Source organism: Pristiophorus japonicus, chromosome 11, assembly GCF_044704955.1.
Source record: "Pristiophorus japonicus isolate sPriJap1 chromosome 11, sPriJap1.hap1, whole genome shotgun sequence".
In the NCBI taxonomy this organism is placed as follows: Eukaryota; Metazoa; Chordata; class Chondrichthyes; family Pristiophoridae; genus Pristiophorus; species Pristiophorus japonicus.
In genome coordinates, this window is record NC_091987.1 from 90,066,609 (window position 1) to 90,081,567 (window position 14,959).

The 14,959-nt window shown below is 40.5% G+C and overlaps 1 protein-coding gene across 2 annotated transcripts in view; it reads left to right on the top strand.

Moving 5' to 3' along the window:
* Nucleotides 1–14,959, top strand: part of chd1l (chromodomain helicase DNA binding protein 1-like) — a 142,044-nt gene that overhangs the window by 64,048 nt on the left and 63,037 nt on the right. For both annotated transcript variants that reach the window (XM_070893717.1, XM_070893718.1), the window contains 7 exons: nt 1,505–1,597; nt 2,367–2,463; nt 4,204–4,277; nt 8,869–8,979; nt 10,261–10,375; nt 12,073–12,229; nt 14,048–14,216. In XM_070893717.1, the coding sequence (XP_070749818.1) occupies nt 1,505–1,597; nt 2,367–2,463; nt 4,204–4,277; nt 8,869–8,979; nt 10,261–10,375; nt 12,073–12,229; nt 14,048–14,216 (816 nt within the window). The remainder of the gene's footprint in view (nt 1–1,504; nt 1,598–2,366; nt 2,464–4,203; nt 4,278–8,868; nt 8,980–10,260; nt 10,376–12,072; nt 12,230–14,047; nt 14,217–14,959) is intronic.

A 14,959-nucleotide genomic window follows, 5' to 3' on the forward strand; every position in this document is an offset into this window, starting at 1 on the left:
TCCCCTCTGCTGGAGCTGTGCAAACTGCACTCAACCCAGGCCTGCAGATTCTGAGACATTTACAGCACTGCATCAAGTCTTTTACAAAATATAGTTCTTACTAACTGCTAGATTTTGCACTTTGCGAATTGATGATACTAGAAATGAGAGGGTATACCTATTGGGAAAGGATGGACAGCCTGTGTCTCTTCTCTTGAAAACAGAAGGCTAAGCGAGTGGACTAAGACTTGGCAGATGGAGTATAATGTTGGAAAGTGTGAGGTCATGCACTTGGGCAGAAAAAAAAATCAAAGAGCAAGTTATTATTTAAATGGAGAAAGATTGCAAAGTGCCGCAGTACAGCAGGACCTGGGGGTACTTGTGCATGAAACACAAAAGGATAGTATGCAGGTACAGCAAGTGATCAGGAAGGCCCATGGAATCTTGGCCTTTATTGCAAAGGGAATGGAATATAAAAGCAGGGCAGTCTTGCTACAGTTATACAAGGTTTTGGTGTGGCCACATCTGGAATACTGCGTGCAATTTTGGTTTCCATATTTATGAAAGGTATACTTACTTTGGAGGCAGTTCAGAGAAGGTTCACTCGGTTGATTCCGGGGATGAGGGGGTTGACTATGAGGAAAGGTTAAGTAGGTTGGGCCTCTACTCATTGGAGTTCAGAAGAATGAGAGGTGATCTTGTCGAAACATATAACATTATGAGGGGGCTTGACAAGGTGGATGCAAAGAGGATGTTTCCACTGATCGGGGAGACTAGAACTAGAGGGCATGATCTTAGAATAAGGGGCCGCTCATTTAAAACAGAGATGAGAAGTTTCTTCTCTCAGAAGGTTGTAAATCTGTGGAATTCACTGCCTCAGAGAGCTGTGGAGGCTGGGACATTGCATAAATTTAAGACAGAAATGGACAGTTTCTGAAACGATAAGGGGTTATGGGGAGCGGGCGGGGAAGTGGAGCTGAGTCCATGATCAGATCAGCCATGATCTTATTGAATGGTGGAGCAGGTTCGTGGGGGGCCGTATGGCCTACTCCTGTTCCTATTTCTTATGTTCTATTGGTAGTCTTTTAAAAGTATGAAACGTTCTGAAATAATGGATACATAGAGAACGATTCCACTTGTGGGAAAGAGCAAAACTAGAGGCTATCAATATAAGATTGTCACCAAGAAATCCAATAGGAAATTCAGAAGAAACTTCTTTACCCAGAGAGTGGTGAGAATATGGAACTCATAACCATAGGGAGTGGTTGAAGCGAATAGTACAGATGCTTTAAGGGGAGGCTGGATAAGCATATGAGGGAGAAGGGACTAGAGGGTTATGCTGATGAGAGTTAGATGAGGAAAGACAAATCCACAATCACTTGTTATATTTTGATGCTCTCACAATAATGAAATTATTAGCAGTTAAATATATTTCATATAGAATTATAATGTGGAAGGAAGTTATTGTACCACATGTATTATTGATTGTTAGCTTGTATTATTAAAAATGTAATCTTCATTTCAGATGCATTTGAGAATGAAATGGTCAAGAAAGCTCGATTGATGAATATCTTAATCCAACTTAGAAAATGTGTTAATCATCCTTATCTTTTTGATGGTAAGTGGAGCAGTCATTCTCAAAGAATATTTGAAAGAGTCATTTGATACTCTGCTTTTTCACCTCTGAGACCTAGATTTAAATTCAACCCAGGTAATGGTAGAAAATCCGAGCTATAAGGGTTCCGGGTGAAATGATTTGGGGTCATTTTTAATGGTTAAGGCTAACTGTAAATTGACAGCCTTGCTCAGAGTGGGCTAAGCTGGTGTGGCAAAGAAAGACTGAACTGCATTTGTATAGAACCTTATCACATCCTTAGGATGCCCAAAAGAGATTCACAACTAAATAATTACTTTAGAGGTGCAGTTACTGTTCTGTAAGAAAATGCAACAGCTAATTTGAACACTGCAAAGTCACACGGGTAGAAAATGAGGTGAAAGATTAGTTAATCTGTTATTGATGGTATTGATTGAGGAAGGAATGTTGGCTGGGACACCAGAAAAACTCTGCTCCTCTTAGAATAGTGCTATAAGACTATAAGCTTGTGATATATTGAGCTGAACAATATCGGATAGTTTAATCCTTTAATGAATTGGGTGTGCTTCATAATTTTCAAACAATTCTTTCCGTCTGTGGAAAAAATGTTTACTTCTCATGTTGAATGTTGTAAAGCAGGAATACAGAAAACTAAGGAATACAGACATATATTGAAAAACAATTGAAATCTATTTTTCTGTAAATGTTGCTTTCATTTCTAAAAGAACAAATGAAAATAATGATAAATTGGATTCTCAGTCCTTCACTTGGCTGCTCTTGCGTTTTCTTTTAGGTGTGGAACCAGAACCATTCCAGATTGGAGATCATCTTGTGGAAGCAAGTGGCAAACTTCACTTACTGGACAAATTACTGGCATTTCTGCATCCCAGGTCTGATTATTAGATTCTAATCTGAAATCATAATATCAGTGCTTTCCTTGCACTGAGATTATTTTACTCAGGTTGGTGTGTATGGAGTCAAAATTAATTACTTTTTGGTAGCGAATCAGGGTTTATATCAGTGTCCGCTTAAAGAGATGCAATCACTCGATCTCTAGGGCAATTAGGGATGGGCAATAAATGCTGGCTGTGCCAGCGATGCTCAGAACCTGTGAATGATTTTTTTTAAAGTGTTGGCTCTAGATAGGAAAAATAGAACAGTGTTAGATTACCTCTTTAAGGTGGTCTCAAATTCTTGTTAAAGTGCGAATCTCTGTAAGACCAATTATTTCATTATTGAGCAAACTTTGAACTGATGCAAAACGTATAGCATAGCTGTCTTATAAGTCATACATTCATGCATATTTTTATGACAGAGAGGTGATCTTTGCACTGGTGCAATCAGTACTTTTCCAGCCAGCTTTCTGGACTGGTTTAACCAGTTCATTGGATTTGTAATATTTAAAGAATTTGGTAATCTGCCAGAATGACTTGTGATCTGTGTTGCATTAGCAAGCAATGGTTGCGGTCTGGTTGGTAGGAATTGAGCTTTTGCCTCATAAAATTCAATCTCCTATTTTTAACCAATATAAAAAGAAATAGAATATTTGCAGTAAAAAAAACTTTTTTAAAGCTTTTTAAAAATTGGAATTTTTATCATAATGGAGAAATCTGACACTCCACAAATATAAAAGTTAGTTATTCAGAGGCAAAATGTCTGTTTAGCAGTCAATACATTGTTAAAACACCAGTTACACCTAATCCAACGAGGCTTATCATTTAATGGGGTATTTAACAGCGTTATTAGCGTGGAAAAGCCCAAGTTTTCGTCAGTTTCATTGTTTACACTGATTTCTGGCTGGCGGGGGGTGGAGGCGATGCTCAGCGCAATCAGTGTCGGAGCAGTGACTGAGTGACCACCTCAGGATTTCCACGTTTAGTTGCACACGTGCTATATCCTGAAGAGGCAGTCAGTTTCAGAGGGATTATAACCGCAAATTTTGGGCCAGTCTTTCAGGTTGATGACCTTTCATCAGAACTGAAAAAGTTAGAGGTAGAACAGATTTTAAGCAAGTGCAGAGGCAGGGAAAGGGGGGAGGGAAGGAGAGGAAAGAACAAAAGGGAAGGTTTGTGGAGGGTGGAAGGCAGGAGAAATGAAATGCCGAAAGGGATGATGGTGCAAGGCAAAAGGAGATGGTCTAGGGACATGTAAAGAAACACAAGATAGGTCTAGAAGAGGTGCAAATGGAAATAGGAGAATCAACAACTGCTACCGGCGGAAATAAATGGGGCCGAGATTATGATCTGAAATTGTTGAATTCAATGTTGAGTCCAGAAGGCTGTAAACTGCCTAATCGAAAGATGAGGTGCTGTTCCTCGAGTTTGCCTTGAGTTTCATTGGAATAGTGTAGGAGGCCGAGAACAGAGAGTTCAAAGTGAGAGTGGAGCGGAGAATTAAAGTGACAGGCGACCAGAAGCTCGAGGTCACACTTGTGGACTGAATGGAGATTCATAGTATATTTACTATCATTAGGAAGACATCCACATCCAAGGTTATTTCACTCTCACACCAGAGGCGCATACGTAGTGTTGACCTGTAAAGGGAGAAAGAATGAAAAAAACCTGGAGAGGAAAATGCATCTTAAATAAAGGATATATAATTCAGTTGCAATTTTAATTTAATCATTACAGAGGTCACCGAGTGTTGCTGTTTTCTCAGATGACGAGAATTCTGGATGTCCTACAGGACTACATGGAATATCGAGGTAAAAGCTACCAATGCTTTTATACACTGATTACATTTAAGTCAAAAATGTTGAAAAAATAAACAGTTACAGAATACGTTTGATATTGCAGTGCATCTGTCTCAATTTCCTGTCATGTGGCATCTGGGGTTGAGCAAATGGGCTGGAGATCTATCTTGCCAGATCCCAGTTGAACTTACTAAGTTTTGGCCAGTCTTTTTGTTTGGTGTAAACAGAATGTGTGAGTGCAGCATTTTAATATTGAATTTGATGTTAATCAGATAGAAGTTCTGTTCATTGTGATCTAATCTTGCTGTGTGCATAAATAGTGGGTGTAAAAGTCAAAAACATTCAAGTCTAGTCGAGGAAGTGACTTCTTAAAGGAAACCAGATAATTTTGTTTGCTTGAACAAAAGTTGCTAAAATGTTTATTGCAGTTGGTGCTTTTCTCTGCTTGAGTTTTTTTGGAGGTTGAAAGAAGGGATATATGGGCTATGTGGTTATACCAAAGGTGGACTGCCTGCATCCACCTTTGCCCCCACTGTTGTATTTACAGATCCAAGCTTACCTACCTGGGAATGTCTGAAGAGATTTGTTTGCTCAGATTGAACTCGATCAGGGTGGCAGGGGATGGAGTCTGACACGCAGACAACCTCCACCACAGGAGTGGCACTCTTTATCTGATCCCCAAACATGGTGAAGTCTAATAAGTAAGCCTGATGTACATTTAAGTCCATGGCCTCCGTTCCAGCAGTGTACATACTCATGGGAGATTCTTTCACTATGTAAACGACCTCTGCCACTCGAGGCTCAGTTACAGATGCCCATGGAATTACCATGTGCGCGTGGTGCATTGCAGTTCTAGAAAGCAGGTTGTGAATAGTTGCAATAGATGTGGTTCGTCAACACATCCATTGTTGCTGCTATACTTCTCAGGGTGTTGTGTACAGTTTCAAATTACTCCAGATGATGATGCTCTGATAGCAACCTTTTTATCTGTAGTTCCTATGGGGTCCGAATACCTGAACTTTGCAGCTGAAGAAGGATGTGAACGGTCCCTTTGGGTGGCAGGTTGCTGCTGCTCCATGACTATCATAACATCCTCACTCCTGTTCTGTGATTCACCTGCTGCCACCTCCCTAAACTGATTATCTAAATCCCCTGGGGTGGACGTAGTGTGTTGATGCTTGCTTCAGTGGAGTCAGTGACTTAGTGCTAGCTTTTTTGATTGTCATAGGAATTCGGTTGTTTGTTGGGAAATGCCTGTAGAAATAGAAGAGAAACATACCTTGGAATGCTGTCTACAGGACTCTCCTTCAAACAGTGTGCAAGTGGCAATATATTGTGTGATAAAGTATTGTGCTGAGTGTATCCCTGTGTGAGACAGTGAGTAGTGAGTAAGTTGGGAGAAAGTGAGTAAATAGGGGGGTGGCGAAGAAATAACACAAGATGGATGGTTACAAGCTCTGAGCATGGGGGAAAATCTCTGGCTTCACCCTTTCCCAGTGCCTTTATGTTTTTGTGCTAGTGATGTGCAGAGTGGCCTCTTCCAATGCTGACCCAGGCCTGATACGGGGGTGGGGGGGGGGTGGTGGGTGGGGGGCAGGGTTGGTCCTTTCCAGTGTTCCTGTTAAGCTGTATGCACACAGCCATTTGCAAGATCCTGTGCAGGCCATTCACTAAATTTAAAGGGACCGCGCTTTAAAAGAAACAGGCCGCACAGAATAAAACGCGGCTTACAGGGTCCATTGGTCCTTGCAGTGTGGGTTTGCTCTCTCCAAGTTGTCCTGCAAGCAGAGAAGTAATGATGAGATGTTGAAGTTTGAAGAGCACACACCCAAGTGCCCATCCCACATTTGTGTGTATGTAACATAGTCACTGTTTCAGGCAGGAGAAGACCTTCGGTCCATCTAGCCCACCTATCCATAGTATTCCCTTGGTGCATTTCTAATAACCCTGAAACCCATTTGTTGGCAAGAACCTGTTTAGGTATCTAGAAAGTTATTAAGGTTTCTTGTTCCACCACCGGTGCCAGTAATCTGTTCCACATAGTTACCACCCTTCATGTGTAATTGATTGTGCATCATGAAGCTAGAATTTGTTGGCAGAATGGACACGCCTTTAATGTTGTAAGTACAACAAAATTTGAAAGCAAAGTGCCCTTGCTGCAATATGGCCCAATGTGTTAAACAATGTAATGTTATGATTATCTTAGTGCTTTCCATATAGCTACAGTCAATGTGTAACGGGTTGAGAGGGAAACTCTTTGTCCATACCTGCTTTGCCCATCTACTTGGGTTACCTTATCTTGCTGCATTTTTTGATATCTAGACACTTTGTGCATCTGCCTCCTGCACTGTATGCTGCTACCCTGTATTAGTATTTGCAATGGCTGCCACTTCTTCCCTCGAGTGCTGAAGAGTGTAACCCGCCTTTAGTCCATGCCACAGAGCAATAGCGCCAGTTTTGAATCTGTAAAATATTCAATTTTTCCTTACTTTAAAACGGCTAGTTACCATTTTAAAATTTGACGTTGATACTCCATTAATTGTGCAGCAAGTTAATTTAACTTTAAATGCATGGTGCAGCCCTTTAAATTTCTGTACCTAGAAAGAAAATCCTGACCTCCCTTCCCCCAATTGCACAAGTTCCAGCTGATAGGCTAAAATCATGCTACAGTTTGCCCTGCATACATAACCAGCCTCAACAGTTCAGTTTAACATGCCTGGTTAAAGCAGGTGAAAATTACACACTGCTCTGTTGTTGTCAACCCCTTGTGATCATAGGGACAATTCCACTTCAGTATTAATGATATAAAGGAATATGCTCTTTTAGGGTATATCATTTAATTTATAAGACTACAAAAAATACCTAACATAAAATAAGATTTTACAAAAACTACAAATTGTTATATCCAGTACTATTGTAATTTGAACTCCTGTAGACAGATCAAAAAGAATAATTTATGAGCTATTTTTATCAGTCATGTGATTCACACTTTGCATTCCACGATATCACTACAAAGCTAAGAGGAGATTTGATAAGGAATAGGAAATAGGAGCAGGAGTAGACCATACAGCCCCTCGAGCCTGCTCTGCCATTTAATACGATCATACAATAGAGGTGCTCCAAATCATGAGGCATCTAAACAGTAGATAGAGAGAAACTGTTCCCATTGGTGGAAGGGTCGAGAACAAGAGGACACAGATTTATGGTGATTGGCAGAAGATCCAACGGCGACATGAGGAAAAACATTTTTACGCAGCGAGATCTGGAAAGCACTGCCTGAAAGGGTGGAGGAGGCAGATTCAATTTTGGCTTTCAAAAGGAAATTGGATAAGTACCTGAAGGAAAAGATTTTGCGGTGCTACAGGGAAAGGGTGGGGGAGTGGGACTAGCTGAAATGCTCTTGCAGAGAGCTGGCACAGGGTCGACAGGCCGAATGGCCTCCTTCTGTGCTGCAACGATTCTGCGATTTTATGATTCATCAGTGTTTTCTGAGCTTGCTGAGTGGCATGAGAACTACTGTATTCCTATTTTGTTAGAAAGCATTTTTGCACATTTTAAAATTAATACAACTTCTGCAAATTTTTCTTAACAAATTTGATTTTTCTCTCCATAAACGAATTTACATGACTAGCTACACTTTTCAGGAATTCACCTTTCCATCATCACAAATAATCCCAAAGCTGTTATACATGGATAAATTGGAGGTAATTTTGACTTTGGGTGATAGTGTAAAATGGCCAATATGAGATTTATTTTACCTTGTTGCTAAAGGTCAAAATGAGATGTTTATAAGTGGTGAAAATCTGTAAAGCACAACGTATGACATTCTAAAAGTTACTACAAAACCTGGTGTGGTACATTCTCGTATCATCTTTTGCATTTCTATGAAGCGATTCCCGCTAAAGGTGATGTGAAGATAGGATCAATATCCGATTAAACTGATCTGTAGACCAGTTTGGACCAGTTTTATTGTTGGTAGAGGTAGTGAAGTGTTGCATTTTTTGTTTAGTATTCAAGCAGGGAATGCGCTTCATTACTATTTTGCACAGTTTGAGCGCTTGCTTACAGGAAATATCTTTAGCACTGAGCCCGAGGAACATAGCTGATTTAAAAACCCCAAAATATAACAATTGCTGAAATGAATGAATTGCTCACATAAATAAGATTGTGGGTTCAAGCCCCACTCCAGAGACTAGAACACATAATCTAGGTTGACATTCTAAAGTGCTGCACTGTTGGAGGTGCTGTCTTTCGGATGACTGAGGCCCCGTCTGCCCTCACAAGTGGATGTAAAAGACCTCATGGCACCATTTCAAAGAAGAACAGGGGAGTCCTCCCCAGTGTCCTGGCCAATATTTATACTTCAGCAAATATCCCTAAAATAAATAATCTGGTCATTATCACATTGCTGTTTGTGGGATCTTGTTGTGTGCAAGTTGCCCGCCGCTTTTCATACATTGCAACAGTAACTGAACTTCATATGTACTTAATTGGCTGTAAAGTGCTTTGGGACGTCCTGAGGTCATGCATGGCACTGTATAAATGCAAGTCTTTCTATATTTTTGTGATTCTCACATATAATCCAAATTTTAATTTCTTTAAGGTTACAGTTATGAACGTTTGGATGGGTCAGTACGAGGAGAGGAGCGTTATCTTGCTATCAAAAACTTTAATCAACAAGATATTTTTGTTTTTCTTTTAAGCACCAGAGCAGGTTGGTAGAAACAAGAATGATATTTTGTCATACAATCAATCCATCTATTTAGAGTCATAAGATTTTATTGTACAGAAGGAGGCCTTTCGGTCCATTCAACATCATCATCTTGGCAGTCCCTCGGAATCAAGACAGACTTGCTTCCACTCTTAAAGTGAGTTCTTAGGTGGCTGAACAGTCCAATATGAGAGCTACAGTCTCTGTCACAGGTGGGACAGATAGTCGTTGAGGGTAAGGGAGGGTGGGACTGGTTTGCCGCACGCTCTTTCCGCTGCCTGCGTTTGATTTCTGCATGCTCTCGGCGATGAGACTCGAGGTGCTCAGCGCCCACCCGGATGTACTTCTCCACTTAGGGCGGTCTTTGGCCAGGGACTCCCAGGTGTCAGTGGGGATGTTGCACTTTATCAGGGTGGCTTTGAGGGTGTCCTTGTTACGTTTCCGCTGCCCACCTTTGGCTTGTTTTCCGTGAAGGAGCTCCGAGTAGAGCACTTGCTTTGGGAGTCTCGTGTCTGGCATGTGGACAATGTGGCCTGCCCAGCCGAACTGATCGAGTGTGGTCGGTGCTTCAATGCTGGAGATGTTAGCTTGAATGAGGATGCTGATGTTGGTGCGTCTGTCCTCCCAGGGGATTTGTAGGATCTTGAGGAGACATCGTTGGTGATATTTCTCCAGCAACTTGAGGTGCCTACTGTACATGGTCCATGTCTCTGAGCTATACAGGAGGGCAGGTATTACTACAGCCCTGTAGACCATGAGCTTGGTGGTAGATTTGAGGGCTTCAAACACTCTTTTCCTCAGGTGGCTGAAGGCTGCACTGGCACACTGGAGGCGGTGTTGTTCATGCTGGTTCTCTGAAAGAGTTATCCATTCCCCCTACCCTTTCACTATACTCTTTAAAACGTTTCTTTTTCAAATATATATCTGATTCTTTCTTAAAAGATATTATGAATACTGCTTCCAACATGGTTTGTGATAGGACATTCCATAAAGACAATCTCTTTAACATCTCTCGTTGTTCCTTTGTTGATGATCTTAAAGTTACCGACTCGCCAACATAGCTTTTACCTAATTACCTTATCAAAACCCCTTGTAATTTTGAACATCTATTTTCTTAATCTTCCTGTTCTAATTAAAGGAGCCCCAGTTTCTGTAGTTTCGCCTCATAACTAAAGCCTCTCATGCCCGGTATATGAAATCTTTTTTTCACCCACTGCACGCACCCTCTGCAAGGTTGAATTGTAAATTTGATTCACCTCTGATCTGCTATTTTTTTTTAAACAGGTGGAGTAGGAATGAATCTTACTGCTGCTGACACTGTCATATTTGTGGACAGTGATTTTAATCCTCAAAATGACCTCCAGGCAGCAGCACGGGCCCACAGGATTGGCCAGAAAAAGTGAGTGAATTAATGTTCTTAATGCATATCTGATGCTGGGTGTTGCATTTTCTAGATCCTGTGTCTTTTGCAAGCTTGTAAAAACTTGCAGTCATTTTTTTACCTACTGTAAAGTACTTCTTTAAAATGTATGCGTTAAAGCTCTTCCATTTGCAGATAATCATTGAGGGTTTATCTCATGTATCTTTGCTATCATTTGTATTTCACAGAGCCAGTTTGTTTAGTCTTGCAGATTTTTATTGTTGAAAGTTGTTTTATAAATATTTTATCAACAAGACTATTGGGTGACAGGAAGAGAGTGGGGATGAATTTACTCAGGCGAAGCGACTGGAAAAAGTTTGTGAACCAGTCTGTATGCCCAATGATGGCAAAAAAAAACACTTTTAATACTAGTCCCTTTACCGGGGTTGGGGATGTGGGGATGGGGTGGGAGGAGAATGAATGGCATGCCCCTGTCTTCCACCCCACCCAGTAATGAATGGCGTGCCAGATTATTCTGTATTGTTGGGATATTGCATGCCAAAGACGCACCCTTATTGGCAATGGCATTTGCCAGCTTTATGCAATTGAATGTCTTCTCACTGACCCTGAAAATTCTGGCTGGACCAGTTTTGGAAGGAGAGCATTGTAAAGTTGATATACTGATGGCCAGGGTAATGATTTTGGGTAACTTTGTGGAGGAGAGAACAAGTGCCACAGAATTTCAGACTCTGGTACACTATCAGCCAGGATCAATGAACAGCAATCAGCAACAGCAGGAACCATGGACAATATGCTTCCCTTTTCAACTTCTCTCCTAACTTTGAGTTGCTGAGGCCAGTTGTTTTTAACCTTACTGCCACCCCTGCTGAACTGAGTTAAGTTATTGCAAGGTTGGAATCTTCCTGATCTATGGTTCAGCTACCCATTGGATAAACTTGCTAATCTATCTGGGGAACCAACATTTACACATTCAAAGAGCAACACTTTCATTTTTGTTTGCCTCCTCTATTTGATGTAATTAGTGAAATCAAACCAAAGTTTTTTTTGTGTGGAGCCAGTGCTTTTTAACGTGTTGATGCGCCAATGCAGATACTCGCAGCAGTTTTTTGTGGCTCTGTTTGACACATAAATTGACCTGAACCACCCAACAGGGAAAGATCCTGGTCCTGCAACCCAGTAAATCTCATCATTCATAAAGAATTGTACAGGGCCCTCAATGTATCTTTAAGCACCATGTAACCCACAGAGCAGCATGCACTCATTCTCTAGTTTACCATGGTGTAAAAAAACATGCAACCTGTTGTTCAACTCCATGACAAAATAAAGTTATACGACAAATTCCCAAGTAACACTGAGGGAGCACAGATGTACTGAGGATTATGGGAAATGTGTGCTTTCCCATTTATTCTGACTGCGAGTTTTGGTAATTAAAAAGTTATGTATTTCTGGCAACAAAATCCTGACAATGTGATTTAAATTTTTTTAATCTCACACCTGACAAGCATTGAAGCTGAACCTAGAGGTTTTCTTCAATGTTAGACTGCAGGATCAATGTCACAGTATTGCCATTTGTATAAGCAATGATTTTATACTTGGCTAAATTTAGAAAATATTCTGTGACACTATACATGTTGAAGCCAGTCACTCATTTGCCAAGATGAATGGAATCCACAAAGTCCCTTTATCCTCTAAAGTGATTTTTTTTTTGTACAAAGACCAGTCAAAATTATTCGGCTGATTGGAAGAGACACTGTTGAAGAATTGATTTACAGTAGAGCTATGTCAAAGCTCAAGTTGACAAATACATTGATTGAAGGTGGTCAGTTCTCCATGAAGGAGGGAGACGAATCATCTGGAACTTTCGATATGCAGGTGAGAGTCTGCTGACCATTATGGTCCAAATGGGCAAAGGGCTTATGATTCTTCTGTTGCAATGGGACCTTCTATTGCCATCTTGAATAGGTGCCTCCATGACCATCAGTTTGAATCAAAGATCTTGTATTTTCTGAAATATAGTTTTGTAGAAACATGTAGAAAATAATCGATCTGCTATGGAAAGATTTAATCATTTTTCAACCCACCAGCAGCTCTTTGGATTTTGTTACACTAGGGTCAACTTTAAAGTAGTTTTATTTACAAGGGGGTTCTTTTGCCGCCCCCAATTTTCTCTCCCTTTATCTTCCCGTCTCCTGCAAATGATAAAGACTCATGCTGAGTTGTCCTGCCAATGCCAGCAGCTCTCTGGGCCGAACTAACTAATCTTCATGTGTAAGCATAGACAGTGAGAGTCTGCAGGCCATCTGATTATGAGGAATGTCACAGACAAACATGGTCTTATCCTCACCAGTAGGGATCATCGGATAGTGCTGTATAATCTGGCCTGTATGGCTAAAAAGAAACTTCATCCTGTGTTGAACAATAAATGCTCAAGCACTCTGTGCATGACTTGGCACAAGCAGTTTGCTTCTCTGCCAACTCTAATATTTTGCACAATGTCTTCTGTATAAAATCAACACTGGTTAGAGCCATTTATTTTAACACTGTATACACTACTACTGTAATAAATCTGTTTATAATTAATTAAGCAACTAAGAATGGAATCAATCAGGAGTAAACTTGAGGGTTACTTATATGGTAAATGATTAATAAAGAGGAAGATCCCACTGAATCAAACCCCTCGACTTTTTTGAGGCGACATCCCAAGTGTATTATGGAAATTGTACACATGGTATAGCTCGACTTCCTACATTAAAAAATAAAAGCAAGACTTACATTTATATAGCGCCTTTTACGATCACCGGGCATTTCAAAGTGCTTTATAGCCAATGAAGTATTTTTGGAGTGTAGTCACTATTGTAATGTGGGAAAAATTAAACGAAAATAAGATTAAAGCAGTGAGGATTCCATATTAATTAAACAACAACAACTTGTATTTATATAGCGCCTTTAATGTAGTAAAACGTCCCAAGGCGCTTCACAGGAGTATTACGAGATAAAAATTTGACACTGAGCCACATAAGTAGAAATTAGCACAGGTGACCAAAAGCTTGGTCAAAGAGGTAGGTTTTAAGAAGCATCTTAAAGGAGGAAAGGGAAAGTGAGGTAGAGAGGCGGAGAGGTTTAGGCAGGGAGTTGCAAAGCTTGGGGCTTAGGCATCAGAAGGCACGGCCACCAATGATTGAGCGATTATCATGGATGTTCAAGAGGGTAGACAAATATAGTACTAATGACAGGAAGTTCTTCACACACACAATACGCCACACCTGGGATAGTCTACCTGGTCGGTTCATGGAGGCAAAAGCCCCAGAAATCATTGAAGAAACAGCTAATCCTGGGGTTAAATGCTGTAATGAGGGAGGCTGTCGGGTCTTTCCAGATGGGTGAGCGAAGATGGGCCCAATGACCTTCCATTTTCGTCCTCATCTTGTGTTATTAATAGGCAATTTACTAAGGCTTGTAGTTGCTATTTAAACAGATGCATTTTCAAAGCCTTAAATAAATCAGTTGCATAAATGTTATGATTTCTTTCATAATTATGTGAATGATAAAAAAAACATTGAAAATACCAAGTCAAAATATGATCAAGATTAGTAAATTTGTTTTACTTTGCTGCTACATATTTAGCAGTTTAATGTTGAATATTGATCCATCGAGGCTCAAGAACACATTTATTTGGCCTTTTTTCTGTAGCTAAGTGATATCCTGAAATTTGGGCTGGATAAGTTGCTATCTTCTGAAGAGAGTACCATCGAAGATGTTGATCTGGAAAATATTCTCGGGGAAACCAGAAAAGGAATGTGGGTTACTGAGGATCAACCGCTGCAGACCGTGGAAGCAAACAAAGAGCTAGAGAGTACAAGTATGTGTTTGCGATTTACTACATATGTGAGCCCGAGTCAGGCTCTAAGGTCTTTGCCATGTATTTGAGTTTTTCAATTCTTTCATGATTTGAACAAAAATTATTATTTTCCCACTATTTTTATCTCCCTACTTGTTTTAAAGGAGAATGAGTAATGGCAGCTGTATTTCAAGCAAAAGGTTATTCATACTCTTTCAATGGCTCAGCAGTTTAAGAAAATGATTAGTTAGTCATCTAGATCAGAAAGTTCCCAGGTTCCTGGTTGGGACTAGGTTGAGTGATTCCAGGCAAGGCTGCAGTACAGGTACTAGGGGCTATAGGAAGGAAGGAACTTAATACAATCACTATCACTAATGAAGAAGTACTAAGTAAAATCTGGGACTAAAGGTGGACAAGTCCCCTGGACCTGATGGCTTACATCCTAGGGTCTTAAGAGAAGCGGCTGCAGAGATAGTGGATGCATTGGTTGTAATCTACCAAAATTCCCTGGATTCTGGGGCAGTCCCAGCAGATTGGAAAACCGCAAATGTAACGCCCCTATTTAAAAAAGGAGGCAGACAAAAAGCAGGAAACTATAGACCAGTTAGCCTAACATCTGTCGTTGGGAAAATGCTGGAGTCCATTATTAAGAAAGCAGTAACGGGACATTTGGAAAAGCATGATTCAATCAAACAGAGTCAGCATGGTTTTATGAAAGGAAAATCATGTTTGACAAATTTTCTGGAGTTCTTTGAGGATGTAGC